The sequence below is a fragment of the Xiphophorus couchianus genome, chromosome 13 (genome assembly GCF_001444195.1).
Source record: "Xiphophorus couchianus chromosome 13, X_couchianus-1.0, whole genome shotgun sequence".
NCBI lineage: Eukaryota > Metazoa > Chordata > Actinopteri > Cyprinodontiformes > Poeciliidae > Xiphophorus > Xiphophorus couchianus.
The window spans coordinates 1,038,046-1,055,838 of NC_040240.1; the positions used below are offsets into that span (position 1 = coordinate 1,038,046).

Consider the following 17,793-nt stretch of genomic DNA (forward strand, 5'->3'; position numbering starts at 1 on the left):
TTAGGACACCAGTCACATATAGAAGTGTGATTATTAACACTATTATTAACACTCAGCTGCTCATGGTAACTTAATTTAAAAATTTATTGGTATTTATTGATGCTTTTATTCAACAAACAGTTGAAAAAATAGTAAAACTATCAATCCTGACAATAAGGACAGTTTCGGGGGGGTTGGGAGGTATATACGTCATTAATTAACTTATGACAATAAGTCAAAATCTTCTGATAACAAATTTATCACAATAAATGATAAACAATACAATAACAACTAGACTGATTGTTGCAGTTCCGCTCAGTTCTCATCTCCCTTCACTGCCCCATCTGGGATTTCTTCCGTTCAGCTGGATTTCTCTGGCTGAACTTCATCTTGGCCAATCAGCAAGCAGAAGCAGAAGTAGAGAAACATAATGTCCATTTTCTGTTTTAGAATTGTAGTCTGCCCCTCCTGTAGTTTTAGCAGTGGCAGCAGAGGAAGTGAACAGTCTGTGTTGGTACAGCTTCCAAATACAGAGATGTTAAAGTCGCAGCAAGAGGAACATTTAAGACAAACTTCAACAGAGGCCACGCCTCACAGTAATTACCTAACAGACCCTCTGTATGAAGCAAAGTGTAGAACGATGGGCGGCTTTTAAACAGGCTAACTGACGAGCTAGATACAAACACATTCCACACTTTTCATATTTATGTTTTTGTTAGTTTTATAAAAACTATATTTCATCTTTTTCTTTCTACTTAATTATGCATTACTTAGTGTTCATCACTTAAAATCTAATGTAATTAGACATTTGTTTGGTTTTAATACTTCTTCATGGCTCTATCTGCAACTCCTGATATAAATAAGCTTTTCAGCAGCTAAACAAGTCGCTCCCTTCACTAGCTAGCCGTTAGCTGAGCAGATTTCAGTTTGTTTTGAGCTGAAAAACTCTATAAATTCAGCTCAATGTTTGTCTTACAGTAGGCAGGAACTTTATTTTTGGCAAGTGCTCCTATTTACTTTTCAAACACGGTTAGCATGGTAATTCATGCACTGGGGAAGAGTTCTGGTTGACAGGAGAAAGAAAACAAATCCAGTTAGCTGCTTTCAGAGGGAGACTGATGGCTGGTTGGATACAGGCAGAGACTAAAACAGCTCAAATCTTTAAAACACTGCAAACGGCCATTATGAGGCTTTACAGCGGCGGCACATTCACATCGTGTGGCGGTTTACACCAAAATCAGTTACGTATATGGAGAACTAGAGGGAGGAGACAGTGTGGTACCAATGTTCTTCCTGAGAACCGAGATTATGAAGAATTAAAAATTCCAAAGTTCTGGAACACAAATGCACGACGGATGTTTTAGATATTTAATAGTAAAATAAATTTAAAAATCATGCATCTCTTGGTCCTTTTCCCAATTACACTCTGCATTAGTTTATGATGTGAAATCCCAATGAAATTGTTGAGATGAGGAAAAAATGTGAAATAGTTGGTAAAGCACCGTGTAGCAGACACAAAATCCTTTCAGCTAATTTATTATTTTTCATGTATTCTTCCTTACAGGGTTCAGTTCAACAGGCTGTAGAATGAAAAACAATAAATTTCACTCATTTATTGCCTGTATAAACAAACACACAAAAAACCAAAATGCTCAGCAAACCTAAAAGTAGGTATAAAAGGTTAACCTTATAATATCACAACTCATAAAGATAAACATCCTGAATATTCCAGAAGAAGCTCGTGGTCCAAATTTCTGCTTGATGCAAGCAGTGACCGGCGGCTTCCAGCCTTCAGGTTCTGGGTTTGGTGGCGAAGGTGAGGTACCCCGTGTGGCCCGGCATTTCTCTGGGCGGAGTGGTGGTCTTGATTTTTAGGGAGGCGGGGTTTGCAGCGGCAGCGGGAGGAGCCTCCTCCACGGCCTGAGAGGAGGACGAGGGAGAGCCGGAGTCGGGGCCGAAGTCGGGCAGCTGCAGGGTGACGGGTCGGACGTTATGGACTCTGAGCAGAACCTCCAGGGTCCTGACCTCCTCAAAGCCCCGCTCCGTCAGCGCCTGGCACGTCCTCTGAACCTGCTCTATGCACGGAGAGAAGGAGCACAGCCGGCCCCCTGCAGGACGACACGGGTAACCACACCCAGATAAGAAACTGGTTAATGCTACCATCAAGTCAGCACTTGCATAATATGCACACGTTTTTCATACATTTCGATTTTTTTTTTATTTTTATAATGTCAAATTTATTGCTTTGACTTTATGTGTAAGAATTTTTTAAAATAGCAGTCCGGGTAGTGAGGCATGCATATGAGTCAATACTTTGCAGATCTCCATGTAACACATGCAGGTGTTTTCAGGAAGTCTTTACGAGCGTTACAATTCTAAACCAAGACACCCATTCTCAATATAAAGCTAAAGTATTATAGATTTTCCAGGCAGGCAGTGCAATTTTATAGCACAATCAAGTAATTATGTTACCTTCAGTTGCTATAAAAATGCAACATATCTAATATGACTTACAAGAAATTTGATTTTGTAATTTAACGCCTGGAAATGGGCCCTCTGTTTCTTTAAAAGCTCCTGCTCTCCGCACAACATGGCTCCTCTATTAAACTTTAACAACATTTTTACCAGTGTTGCTCTGAGAAGCAGCTCCTATGAGGCGCAGATCCTCCAGGTGTTTACTAATGACCAGTAGGGAAGTCGCAGGGCGAAGGGTCAGAAGCTTGGAAGCTGCAGCTCAGAGGAGGAGCTTTGCCTCGAAGGAGGGGCTAAGTCCACTCAGGCACTTTACACAACTGAACGGTTGTCATGGAGATGAAACTATTTCTCAAATATGCAAGAAAGAATCAAAGCAGCACTCCAGGTATGTTTTTGATGACAGAATAAAATGATAACATGATGTAAAGCTCAAAAAGTCAATTTTTCATAGTACTGCTCCTTTAACTGGACCAACACACAAATATTTTTAATCTACACCATTCCACTGGAGCTCTGGTTTTCCATTCGCCCTAAACGTGTAACTAACCTCTTCTTGTGTGATGCCTTGCTGGACGTTTGGTGTTTTTAAAGCTGTCGTAGCTCTGATCCTTTGTTTTCTTGTAGAACACTTGGAATTAACCCGTTTATGAATATTGTTATATCTATATATAATCTTATAATACACACACACAAAAAAAACCTGAAGTTTTACTGAGATAAAATCAGTAAAACTTTGATTATCTAACTGGTTGAACAGGATTCTTTGTAAAAAAAAAAAAACAAAACAAAAAAAACTGATTTCTTTTGCAAAAAACATTTAAAAAATCCTTTCATTGAACAATGTGACATGTAGCTATAACATAAAATGTGCAAGAATACATTTAAAGGCAGTGGATTTCGCCAAAGAGAGGACATATGAAGAAAGAACATAAAAAAAGAAAGATTCTTCACTGGTTAGTTCTTTTGGCTGAGACACACTTGACTCCATGTTTATAGAAATCAGTTTGTGTAAAATTAGATGTTTTCTTCGAAAGAACTAAACATCCCTCAGGTAAATGTTTTGGACAGGATTCCTGGGCCAGTTTACTCTGAGAAAACATTCCCTCCTTTAATACAACTTCTACACATGCATTCGTTTCCCACAAACAGGGATATTAAAAAGAAAAACATCCATGCAGATTGTTGGCTCCCAGCTGCAGCGTGCGGATCATCAGAGGATCACCTGCTGGCCGCAGCCTCTCGTCTCCACGCCGAGCCCTGAGGTCGTCTCGGCGGGAGGCCGGAGAAACACGCCAACAAGCCATTCATGGCTGACCTAAAGGACACACACTGACACGGAGCGGTGCAGCTGCAGAGACCAGCTCTTGGGTTAGTAAAATAAGCTGAGTTTTCAAGTTCAAACCTGAACTAGGGAGGAGTTTTAAAAAGTGAAACGTGGCAAGAAACATGCAAACTTTATCCCTGCAATAAAGGCTGAAGAATAATTCATGACAGTCATATGGAGGTGTGATCTAATTATAGGTCTTTGATGAGGTTTATTTACCGGATGAACAGTTTTACACTCTTTCCCAACTCCAATGATTTTTAATGGAAACCCTAATTATTAACTCAACTAGTGTTTCCAAGGTTCTAAAAACAAACAGGTCGGCTGGTGTTGAACAGGTTGTGAACACAAGGTTCTAAGTGCCTCGTCTCTAGGAACGACTGAAGACCTTAAAAAAAAAAGAAGACGTAATAATTCACAATGGAGACTATAAAATGAGTTAAGACTCAATAAAACAGTTTGTAAAGACAAGGAGACCTGTCGAGTCAGCTGGCAAGTTCATCTGTAAACCCTGGTTCTCTCAACAGCAACCACCAACCAACTACAAGAAATGTTTATGACTGAAAACTGGGCTAAAGCCATCGGTATTTTTGATAGTTTTACTGTGAAAGCTTCAGCTTAGCACTAAAAAGACTCACATGTATAGATAGTAGAATATTTATAGCAGGACTTTAACAGGCCATGGTATTGAGAAGTGGTGTTGTACTGCTCAACTGTTTTTAACCAAGTCGAATGGCAAAAATGACTTAAGAAGAAGTCTGCCAAAGGAAACAAACAGTGACGTCCATGTCCGAGGCTATTGCTAGCTCTTTAGCCCACCTTAAAAAATAAGACGAGGTGGTGGGAGTTTCAACAGCTTCCCCTCAACCAACGATTAGGTAAAGAAAAAAAAAATTAGTGGTAAAGAGTGCATGGCCAACATTGACCTTAACTTGAACTTTCCCAACAAAATACTAAACAGAAGTATGCTGTAGTCCCAAGACAGCTGGTTAATTGGAACCTTTAAAAAAATGTGTGTAAACTTGGCCAGACGGAATCCTCAGGAAGAGGCCAACTGACAGGACTCCCAGGATTCCTAACCAATTCAGACTGGCAAGTTTGACCAATAATCCCACCAATAATCTCATGAAGCCCCGTGTTGTTTTTAGAATGTGTTCTGCAGGCAACTGATATCGTCTCTGACGGTGATCTTGGCAATGTTGCCGACTACTCAAGAAGGCAACTAGCTATCCTAAAAGTCACTGCAAGTTGCTAAATGACATTGCATAATTTGTTTAACTAGTCACCTATATGATATTCTAATTTACACTATTGGAAAGAAAATTCATTTTTGGTAAAATACAAAAATCAGGTAAAAAAAAAAAAAAAAAAGTAAATGTTGCCTCAGGAGAGGCAAAAGTGACCCAATCAAGACAAGCTCAGTGTTTCTTCTACCATTATCCAAGAGGGGCACCCCGCCATGCACATGAGGCTGATCGTGGTGCGTAGTAATTATATGTGTTCACAGTTTATCAGACTATCTAAATAATGCCAGATCATATTGTCAGCTATTTCTGTCCCTTAGTGATTGCTCATCTACCATCAGCCCTTTCTCAAACTAGGTTTACAGTTCAAGCGTTGACCTGGGCTGCAGGATCTCCATGTCAATCACTCAACATGTCTTGCGCTCTGCCCTAGTTCCTGGTCATGTACCTCTGAATTTTCGCTCAAAATTCACTGCTTTGAGCGATCTTAGTGTGGATCGCTCAAACTGGACAACTTGGAAGGTGCTCTTCCACAGCAGGTTCAACTGTACCAATATTTATATGATCCCTGTATGAGGATACATTTCGGGGGAAAATGGTACCAACCTCCGCATCAAGCATGAAAGTCACACCGCTTGCTCAACTCATGCTTGCTTTTAACTTTTAGGTGTCAGTCCAGTTAAGTTCTGCTCTATCATTGGCTTTGAGGATCTACAATTTATGTGCAGTCTGTGACTGAGACTTAAGGACTCAACTGTCTGTACGTGTTTTAGGATGGGGGAGTGACTCATGGGAGAACCTGCTGTTTGTTAAATGAACAAAATCATGGGCTTTCACTCCAAAAGTTCCAAATCACACCAGAAGTCTGAATACAAAGTTACCAATTTGTCAATCTGGCCTGCAGGAACCTCGTTGTTGGTTTGGCTTAGAGTTTCTACATTTAAGCAGAGTTCATCAGAGAACCTTAGTGTCGAGAAGAAGCCTGCTGCAGAATGAGGGTATATTTAAATACTTAGATTTTTACCATCCATTCATAAAAAACATTTTTGTTGACAAAAACATTCCAACAAATGTAATTGCACTGCTGTACCAGTAGGTGGCAATATGGAAATCCTGACCACGGCTAAAGTGCAAAGTTCATGTTTTATTTGATATTTATCATTTCCTGTTCTTGTGCTTGAAGGTTATAGGTAGAAGTTAGGACAAAGTGCACATAATAACTATTCACTTATTAACATATATTATGGTTAAAATTAAATCACCATTTCACTTTACTGGAATGGTGATTCACAACAATCAAACTAAGTATAAAACAAGAACCACTACTTTTTTTGCCACATAAAAATCTTGAAAACTTAAGAAAACAAAGATTTTACTACAAAAAAAAAAAATCCCACAGCAAATATATCAGAATTTTAGAGTCAATATTTTGTGACACCTTTGCTTTTGACCAATAAACATCCAAATTATTTTAAGAGAGCATGGTTGTGCTTGGCTTTTAAATCAAACACATGGATTTCTAAAGTGACTTCACCAACACAAGGAAAATATATTTCATAAGCATCTGATGCATTACTTCCTCCTGGGTTGTAGCTGTGCAGATAGTCACGTCGTGTTTCTGCATTATGACCGCAGGAGCTCAACACTTACCTTTAAATGTGTTATTTGATCTATATTTACCTGTGTATTTTCAGGTTTTCTAACTCGGCTACATCACACAGAGTCTTACTTATTCTGTCTTATTCAGAGCAACGTTCACCAGACCAAACATTCTTTGCTTTAACAGTTTTCATGTTCCCTTTCAAGCCTTTTAATAACTTCTGCCTGGCACGTGATCCTTTTGGTGATTCACTGTACATCCGAAGGTTTTAATGCAGTTTAGCTTTTATGAGGCATGTGAGGATAAGGTGCATACTGTATGAAGTCCCAATAAAACGCAAAAGAAAAAAAAAAGATTAAGTCTACAGACTTAATCCTCTACAGGAGGAGTGTATTGTATCTGGTAACCATTAAATTAGACCGCAGCATACTTCAGATAGCAGTCGTTCCTTTGGCAAACAGGACCAGTGTTCCCCTCGAAACGGTCACACAGTTTAGTGTCTCCTGGCAACAAGACGAACACACTGGGAGGGGTTGGGTTGATCATTCAACAAGGGCGTCTCCAAGCGGCTGTTAATGCTGTCAAGTTTTTTACTGAAAGTCTAAAACAGAAAGCAATTTTGAAAAATCCTGTGATTCCTCCTGGTGAAGTTCACGGTTTACAAGTGTTTATCTTCACGAGAAACACAGAGAGAGAGAAAGTGAGGCAGTGAGTGAGAGAAAGAGGGAGGCTGGAGATGCTTGTTAGGATTTACAGTCCGTCTCAGAGGTCTGGGCTGCAGGCCAGAACATCAGGAAAATTACATCTCGCAGTAGGGGGGAAAAAAAGTATGCTTTCCTACGAGATCCACTGGAGGAGAAGAACTTCCTGCAGCTTTTCAGCTTCAACTCACAGAAACCACAAAATACAACAATAAAGGAAGTCAAGAGTCTTTTTTTTGTTTCACCTACGTGGCTCAGTAAAAAGAGGGACACTTTTTCTACAGATTTCCTTAGCTTTATATTTTTAACCCAGGCATAAACATGTCAGACTTTGGCTAGATCATTTCAGGTCAGCAACAGACAGGAAAAAAAACCCAACTTGTTCTGCAGTGGGAAGAAAACAGAGCATTTCCATATGGAGTTGCATCCAGCAGCCCTCTGCTCATAGCAATACCCAGTATGGTCATGGGATCGCTCTAACAGTGATGTGGCAGCATGTTATTTATCTGGATCTGTGTGTGTGTGTGTGTGTGTGTGTGCGTGAGGGAGGCTAGTCTATGAAAGGAATATGCAGCAGTGGCACCATAAAAGGGAGAGGAGGTAGGAGAGTTGCTCTGCAGCATACTGGCTCCTCCTTCAGATTTATCTTCATATTGAGGCTTAATGCTTGTAATGATGCTATTGATCTCCCTTGTGATGCAGGGAATCTCCCTTTAACACTGAGCAACAAGAATGAGGGTTTGGGAAAAACAACAAAAAACACAAGAATACAAAAATATCCTGACAAGGTATACCACTGGGTATGTTGACCTCAGTGTGACTGCAAACAGGATTCACAGTAGTGAAAAACGTAAAAATACAAAATAAAATAAAAAAATCTAAAAACAATGTAATACCTCATTTTGACCCTCCAATAAACTGTTTTTAATAGATGTTAAATTTAGCATTATGACGTAAGGAAATGTAATACTGGGCTCACAACATGACAACTCTTACAATATGTTTAGGAAAAACCAAGAAACATTGTTGGGAGGGTTGAAGAACTTCAATAATTCTCTAAACACAACTACAAATTTAAAAACAGTGAAATTAACTTAGCACAATTACAAAATCAAACACACAACAACATTAGCAAACTGAAAGAGACGGGTCCCAGTGGGAAACCTGAGACATCACTGATTGGTTGACACAGCTTGTGAACTGGAAATTATTCTGGCTTTAGTGTATTTGTTAAAAATATGAATGAACGTTACCGGGGATGCAAACGTGGCTATAGCTACGCAGGAATATTTTGAGTCAAGACTTGAAGCTTGTTAGCAACACATAGCTTTGTGACTGTCTTCTCGCTTATCTAAAACAAAGAGAGTGAATGCCAGAATTATTTCTGGTTCTAAAGCCAAAAATGGAATCTTCCAATCAGTGATGTCTCAGGTTTCCCTCTGAGACCCGCCTCTTCCACTTTGTTAATGTTTTGTTTTCTTAAATTGTAATTGTGCTTTGTTGATGTCGTTATGTTTTTGAATATGTTGTTGGATTTTTTTATTTGTAATTGTGTTTAATTGTTGAGGTGGCTTACACATTAAAACCACCATAAGAATCTATTTTTCTTCCCTAAATACAACATGTGTTCTAAAGAATGTGTAATCAATGTAGAATATCCCAATGGAGGTTTAACTTGACAAAATATAGAGGATCCCCAGGATTCGTGGGGGTTAGAGACCATAACTAGTTCTCTTGTGAATAGCTGAAATCTGCAAATACTTTAGGACTCCTCTGATGCTTGCAATAGTCTAATTTAATGCTTCAAATACTAAATACACTTTAATATGCATTAGTACGCACAGTAGCAACCATCCTGACACAATCACGGAAGCTAATATTCACAGTCTTCCCTTAAATCAGCCAGTTGATCAGTGAAAAGGAAAATAAACAGCACACCTGATTTAGCTGCTTTGCACATGCCAGTCAATAGCGTGTCCAGTTGCCTTATGCCAAATCACATTGTGTCTATGTATTTATGTGTGCTCTACAGACAAATGTGCAAATAGGCAAATTTTCCACGGTAGACAGAGTTGCGTTCAAGAGAAAAATTCGCAAAAAAGTGCAAATACTGAACAGGAATATAGCTGGAGGTTCACTGTATTGTTGTTTAACTAATTTTAAAGGTGATCAATAAGCAAAAAAAGCATTGAAAATTATGCTCCTTTTTGGGTTATTAAATTTAAATAGTTCATCACGCTGAAAGAGGCTCTGAATCGGATGTTAACTTTAGCCTTATGGGCGGCTAACTTTAGTCTTAATAGCCAGTCACCCTATTGCCATTTAGCTTCCAAATGATTCAGCTTGAATAGATTTTAATTACAGGCATAACTGGGACAATCTTTACCATTTCATACCTTTAAATGTTTAGTGGTCTAGTATCCTAACTTTTTTGAGAACAAAAGGAGCCATTTGCTTTGTAACAGTAATACATTTTCTTGGACTGCTATGACAAATAATAATTGATATGATTTTTTATAGTCTACTTAGTTCCATGTAAGGCAGTGTTTAGATTTTATTCCTGCAAACAATGTCCCCACAGTACAATATTATTCATTTGGTTTGATCCAATCCGTTTACTTCGTCATAGTTACTTGGTCGAAATTAATTAAAGTTACTTGGTCAAAATTAATGACAGTATGGGGTCATCTAAAGTTTACCAAAAAATAAGATAGAAATGATCATCTCTGGTAATTCATCATTTTTATGGCCATTTATTTTATAAAAGTACTAGATCCCCTTCAGGACAAACTATCATTGTGTGATCTACATGTATTCTTTAGGTCTCGTGATTGGAAACGTTGCTCCATGGAATCAGGAACTGAAGCCATCCTACCAATATTACACCCCTGGTCCACTTCAGGTGGTTGTTTCTACTATAAAATGTCAGGGTAAAACAGGAAGGCAGAATGAGTGACTTAGTGATATAGTACCAATCAGCAGAAGAAGTCCATGGTGCACAGTGGGAGAAGACTAACAGAATTATGTTCCAGACTCCATCAAATCATGAGAAATATGTGCTTCAGCAGAATGGGATACAGATTAACAAAAACAACTTGAGGATAGTCCACAACTATTTTTCTTTTAATGAATGGATTTGAAAAACCTTGCTGAGGATTGAAAGAAAGTCAGCACTTAACTTGTGGAATTTCCCCAGACCTGGCTTGCAGTGTTCAGGTGAATGTGGGGCAGTGGAAGCCATGCTCCTTTGGTTCTGAAACTTCAGAACATCCCATGTGAGCTCACAGGGCCAGGGATCTCAACTGATCTACTCATATAATGAGAAAGACAAAGTGATGTGAGACAGGAAGTTTGTGGTTGTGTGTTTAGTGTGGAACTATGATCTAAAAAGGGATCGACTGCAAACAGAAAAACAACAACAAAACTAATGTGCGGTGGTTTTAAGTGCTTGGACAGAACGGTGTGTTAACTGGTAAAAATTAGAAAAAAGGAGGGGTGAAATAGTAACTATCTATGAAATGTGTATATGATTTAGCAAAGAGGCAAATAACCCAAATAAAAGAAAATATCTCTAATAATTCATTGGAAATCCACCTATCCACTGATTTCTTTTCTCCGATCATAACTAAAGAATTCCAAAAAAAAGCACAGCTTGGGAAGATGAAATAAATACTGTACATATCCTCACTGCTACTTGACTTGTTGACTGGTCCTTTCAAAGCAGCTAATCAATTCATTTTCGTTGGCACTGATTGGATAGAGATAACAAGGATGTTAGCTTTTGCGGTAGAAGCAACCTGACAGATGTCAGCTGTTGCTTAATTTTCCTCGTGAGCTGCACTGCAACTTAAAGTCTAGACTGCACTCCTTACTAGGTGGTGGTGCTAATAAGTTACAGGGACGTTACAGGAGAAAGAAAAAACAGAAGAAGAGAAGAGAAGTTCGACATGGGAGAGGGTGGAAATCTACAGGTTTGGAGTTATTTGAAAGATAAATGTGGAGGGTATTAAAAAGTATTAACTTTATTGTTTATTTGATCATATTTATTATTTTTATTTCAAAAGTATTCAACAACGTATGTCATGCTGTAGCTTTGATTTGTTAATGCAGTCAGAGGGACTGCAGGCCCATAAAGAAGAGCCACCATGTTCTGAATAAATGAAATATGTTTTCAAACGTTATTGTGTGATGTAGACGTAAAAAAAGTTAGAAGCTACACTGTGTCAGTACTTCAATTTAAGAACTTGTTTATGACTGGAAAAAAAACTGGTATTGGGACAGCACTAAAAACTAAACATCTTGACAGAAATGTGCTACTCTAAATGTTGTTTATTGTGAAGTGGTTCCTGGTGGAACCATGGCCAAACAACATGTCTGCCTCAGATAATACCATGTTCATTCTGCAGCTTTAGCACTCACTGGAAACCTTTCCGTGTTTGCGGTAATGTAGTGGAGAAGGATTGATTGGGAGAGTGAGTGGAAATGATAAATTATTATATTACAGAGAGGCAAAGTGCATGGTGAGTGAGCAGATACATTGTTTATATAACAGCTGTGGTGCATCATGTGCTGCTGAGAGTCGCAGGTGGAGCTAAAGCCTGGGTGAGCTCTGGACCGAAGAGCAGAGTTCTGTACTTCATATCAATAGTAGTTAGTTCAATAATCCAACATCATTTGTTCGCCATTCTGCTACATTAAAGGGTTAGTATTATTTAAATTGACTTTTTGAGCTTTACACCATGTCATGTTATTCCCTCATCAAAAACATACCTGGAGTGTTGCCTTGATTCTTTCATGCATGTTGAGAAATCCTTTAATCCCCATGGCAACTACTCAGCTGTGCAAAATGCCTAGGCTGAGCTAGGTCCGCCTCAAAGGTGGACCTAGCTCAGCCTTTGAGGTGAAACTCCTCCTCTAAGCTGTGGTTTCTAAGTTTCCGCCTTTTCTGCAGACTTTCTGCAAATTTGCTAATTCGCAGCAATTAGCAAACTGCGAATCTATTGAGCTCGTTATAGGAGCCACTTCTCAGAGCAGAACAGGTAAAAACGTTTTTAAAGGGTTAATAGAGGAGCCATGTTGTGATGGCATACGGAAGGCAGAGCTTCAGAAAAAGCAGGAGTTTTTAAGGAGACAGAGGCCCAATTTCAAGAAGTTAAATTAACAAAGTAAAAAAAAAGTAAAGTCATATTTATAACAATTGAAGGTAACAGTCATTTCATTGTGCTATAAAATGGAACTATGTGCCTGGAAAACACAGAACACTGCCCCTTTAAGTGATTAAATTATTCTGTTGCTGGTCAACAAACAACCAGAAGTTATAATTCCCTCATGGAGTCCATCTTACCGTGCTTCTTCATAGCAGCCTTGGCATGTCCCACTGCCTCCCAGGGACTGGGGATGTCCAGGAAGACTGCGTCTGCGACCCCCGTCACTCCAAACCCGTCCTTGCACACGTCCTGGTTCCTGATGGTCACCAAGTGATCCACGCAGTGCTCCTTGAACTCCTCCACCACCTTTTCTGCCCGCTGCTGGTGGAACTCCACTGTGTGCAAGTGGCCAGTGGGGGCGATGGTGCGCAGGATGGCGTGGGAGAGGGATCCACTACCGGTACCTATAGAACCATAAAGGGGATAGCGAGATGTTTATGAGTCTAAAGGTATACAGAAGATTTCAAAGCTGTCTCTGCCTACATCCCCCAGAATGCTGTGTGGTTCTGGATCTGAGGTCAGCTTTTCTGGAATAAGGTTCCACAAAAAAATTTTTTAGTGAAGTGTTTTTATCTCTGTATAAACAAAATATTATCCGCTTATTTTATCTGAAGATAAAATACTTTGCCCAAATGTTCAGATCAAATCTTTATGCAAGACCCAGACTGAGATGTTGTCATTTCTCACAAAGAGCTGTAAGCCTGTCCCAGGTGGCTCCAAGCAGCTTATAGCTGCTCACTCTGTATACTTCCAGAGCGCTTTACCAATAAGAGGATGCTTGACTTCCAAAGAGCCATTCATTTTCATGTCACAGTGCTTTGGGTGCCAGAAACAATGATTGCTAATGTACGTGATGGGAGAGCAGCCCTGTTCAGAATGACTTACAGTAAGGGGAGGGCAAGCAAGAGTCCGAACCAGAAGGAGAGGCCAGCAGATCCCATCCTCCCAGACTTTTCACTTTAACCCATGAAGTGATGTCACCGCCGCCTTTGTTGCGGAGGCCACAAAGAAGGCAGTGTTCTGAAACACGACTAGAACCTCCACACTGCTGGACCGGATGGAGAGTCGCCGCTAACAAACAACAACTAAGGTTCACGGTGGCACTTGAAAAAGGAGATAAAAACTTGGAAGATTGTTGGATAAATGGTGAACAGAAAAAGAGACGGTTCTGTTCTATAATCCTGTTCATTACTGCATAAAACGAGTGTCTTTACATGATGAACTCCCTGTTCAGACATTCAGTCAGTAACGCATTGAAACCACAACTGATTACATCAGCACTCCCATCAGCCTACAGCCCACACTGGATGGAAACTAACATTCAAGTGGATTTCCTTCAAAGTTTATTAGCTGTTTGCTTTAAGTTCCATTTGAATGTGGTGAAAACTAAAGGCTGGTAAACACAACAATTACTCTCCTGGGACAATTTGAGAGATTTTTTTCCCCCATAGCAACTAACTTCTCAATAAAGGGATGTTAGTTTCCAGGCCTTAGACTTTGCACAATAAAGGATCTACAGTCACTCTGATCTCTTTGTCTGCTTGGTATGTATATACAGTACAAACCAAAAGTTTGGACACACCTTCTAATTCAATGGGTTTTCTTTATTTTCATAACTATTTATAAGGCAATAAATCCCACTTATTAACCTGACAGGGCAGGTTGACCTATGAAGTGAAAACCATTTCAGGTGACGACCTCTGGAAGCTCATCAAGAAAATGCAGAGTGTGTGCAAAGCAGGAATCACAGCAAAAGGTTGCTACTTTGAAGAAACTAGAATATAAGGGCTATTTTCAGTTGTTTTACACTTTTTTGTTTAGTGCATATTTCCACATTGTTATTCATAGTTTTGATGCCTTCAGTGTGAATCTACAATGTCAATAGTCATGAAAATAAAGGAAACTCAGTGAATTAAAAGGTGTGTCCAAACGTTTGGTCTGCACTGTGTATATATATATATATGTATATATATATATATATATATTCTTGAAATTTTGGTCAAAATATTCAACTTGTATGTAAATCTGGAACAAACGTCCAGAAAACTGCAAAACTGCTGAAACATTGAGTTCCTTTAAATCAAGGCTAAATACCCACCTGTTTAAAATTGCTTTTGAACCATAATAAAAGGAACAATAATCAACATATTTGATGTGCATTGATGATTTTGTTGCACATGACAAAATGTAATGTTTATTGTTTCACAATTGGTGAACTTGAATTAAATATGTTGCCACACAAAATAAACGGGAGCTAACTTAGTTAAAACATTAGTTTTACAATGTCACTTATGACAAGTCATTTTGCCCCTATTATAGTTTATTCACCAACTTTTTCCCACGTACAAATTGCTTCTATTCACCACGCCTAATTAATACATTGTTTCTAAGCTAATTTTACAACAAGTAACAAATGAAGCTTAGGGATTTCAGCCATGTACTGTGTTACAGCAGCATGGTTACTTGGGTCCTGTAGGATCCAACAAAAATCATTCTGCAAACTTAGACTTGTGCAGTTATATAAGCAGAGATGTACCGAGACATTGCTCATAAATGAAAAGTTTACTGTTAATAGGAAATAGCTTAGTGGCTGCAGCACACTTTTGTCATCAAAGAGTGTCTGGGTCCAATCAGCTCAATAAATCAGCAAAGTCAGGATGCTGATGGTTTCCTGTTTTATGAAAAGTTCCGGAAATAGAAAGGATGTACAACAGCCAGACCTCAGAGAAACATAAAACATTAGCAGCTTTGCTTTGAAATTAAATAGGGATTTTCTTTTTTCTTCCCGAAGGGCTTTTTCTATGACTAGTAGTCTTTATTCAATAGTAGATGGGCAGGAAGAAAGACAGAGAGAGATGAGAAAACTGCATAGGCGCCCATTAGAGAGCCATTTTCTATCAAATTTTACCACAATGTTACAACATTTTTCTTAAATAAAAACAAAAAACATTAAATGGAGTAAAACAAGGTTGCTATTAGAAAGTATTTCCTTCAACGAAGACATGTCGGCACAAAGCGACCAATTGCACCCATAATCCGGATGAGTCTGAAACATAAGTTCCAACTTTCAGGAGGAGGAACATGTGAGCAGCAGATGCAGCCGGATGGAAATCATCAGCTGACTGGAAAGATTTTACAGACAGAAAAAATCCACTGGAAACAGTGACTAAAAGTTCCAGTGTGACAGAGCTAAACAGAGGATGTAGTTTAAAAAAAGGACTGATTCAAGCAGTCGAGGCTCAGCCCGAATGGCTGTCATCGAGCCAGTTGGTGGATCCTGCACAGAAAGAAACTTCTACAGGTTTTGTTTGGACAAATCAAGACAAGGTAGCGCATAAAAATGATACATGGTTTGCAAGTGGTTCTATATGAATCTGAAATATCAATACAGCAGGTTCTGTGAAAATCTCAGGTGTTTTTGATAACTTTATTGACTAAGTAATAGGATAAAGACCAGACAACACAGAACATACAGCGCCTAGAAAAGGTATTCACTTCCTTGGAGGTTTTACCTGGTTATTGCTTTTACAAATCAATCATGATCAACAAAATATGGCTTTTTGACTTTTTTCTTGCATGTAAAAATATATTTAATAAAATAATGACCAATAAATAAAAACATGTAATTTTATGTGCTGAAGAGGGTGCATCTACACCAGAAATAACAAAAGCCCCAAAACAGAACCCTGAGGTACACCATAATTAAGAAAACTTAAAGAAGACATAGAATTTGTTGCAGCCACACTACATACTGATACGTACACCTGATACACTGATACACCAGCCCAGCACCTTTAGTGATATGACGGTCTACTGGCTGCAGACCAAGAGCTCTGCTGCCAGGCTTCACCTATAGGAGATATTTTCTGCTGAGACGTAGAAAATACGAGACATTTTATCTGCTATGTGCAAACATTTAGAGCAGTGAACGTCCTGCCACACTGGTCCAAAACCACCAAAGCAGCAAATTCCGAGGAGCAACTCAGAGGTCTACACATTTCACTGCTTTGCAGAGTAGACCATGACAGAAAACCAAGAAAGAGGTCAATTGACTGAACTTCCCAGCCGTCGATTTGGAAAACAAAAGCAACACAATAATGTCTTCTCATCCTTAACCCACTGCAGAGGCTGATCACCTGAGCTAAGAGTCTAATTCCACATGTTGTAGAGCAGCAACTTGATGCCAACTGCACGTGGCGGCAGCTATTCTGGTTGATGCTGAGCGTACGTGGCGTCATGACACAATATTGGACCAGAACCAAAGCTGTGCTTAGCACCGCTTTGAGTCAGTACATAAGTTGTAAACTATAATTGATTAACCATTTGTAGCAACTCACAGATAAAGACATCCAAGTTTGAATTGGGGTCTGGGTGTTGTGGCTTAAGAAGAAAATCTTATTTTTTCACACCAAGTTTGATTTTAATCTATTTGTATTCTCACTTAAACCCCCCCAATGACAGAAACTATTTCCCAAACAGTGGCTTTTATTTCAATCATCCTTTCTGTGATTTGTACGCAAGCGTATTAACACCAGACTGATTATGAAAATGTAGTTATAATAATAGCAGAATAAACACCCCTTTACCAGAAAATCATGTTTTAAAATTATGAGAAAAAAGTTGTTTTAATAAAAAAATGTAATGGATGATTTTTTTAAAAAGACAGTTGCTTACAAAGTCTTCTCAAAGTCCTGAAACTGATCATTTATTGCTGAGGTGACAAAAGATAAAGTATTTCTATTAAGACTTATCTGTAAAATCAAAGTGAAACTTCACAAGATGCTCAACATTCCTCATTTTAGTATCTTGTTAGTTTTCTTTTCTCATAAAATACAACCTCATTCTTTTAATATGACTAATTCTCGTAATTGAATAAATAAACAAAAATATTCACCTGACTAATATTATATCATAGACCTCAAAGTCCAAATAAAATATTGTGTAAAGCATGCTTGTCAAACAGGATTGCAGTTGTGAGTGTGCTGACCTTCATCTGAACTATGGAAACAAAAGGACTGCATTGATGGGGGAGATATTTCAATTTTTCAAAACGAAATGTTCAAAATCCAAAAATTTGATTCAATGATAAAACCAAATCATCACCCATTTTTAAGACTTTTTTTTTTATATAGAAAACTGATATTTTCCGATAAAAAAGCCCTACTGTTTTTTTCCCCTCTCGCTTATATAAAAGGGTAAATTCAGCTGTTTGGAAATACTTCCAGTAGTGAAAACTCGCCTGTTGTCAAGTTAATCATTGGAC

At 38.7% G+C, this 17,793-nt stretch overlaps 1 protein-coding gene across 2 annotated transcripts in view; it reads right to left on the reverse strand.

The window, feature by feature from the left end:
- Positions 1–1,333: 1,333 nt before the first annotated feature.
- trmt61a (tRNA methyltransferase 61A) overlaps positions 1,334–17,793 on the reverse strand; it is a 33,384-nt gene continuing 16,924 nt past the window's right edge. For both annotated transcript variants that reach the window (XM_028035490.1, XM_028035489.1), the window contains exons 3-4: positions 12,668–12,934; positions 1,334–2,087 (exon numbers count right to left, since the gene is read on the reverse strand). In XM_028035490.1, coding sequence (XP_027891291.1) covers positions 1,771–2,087; positions 12,668–12,934 — 584 coding nt within the window. In that variant the 3' untranslated portion in view covers positions 1,334–1,770. The remainder of the gene's footprint in view (positions 2,088–12,667; positions 12,935–17,793) is intronic.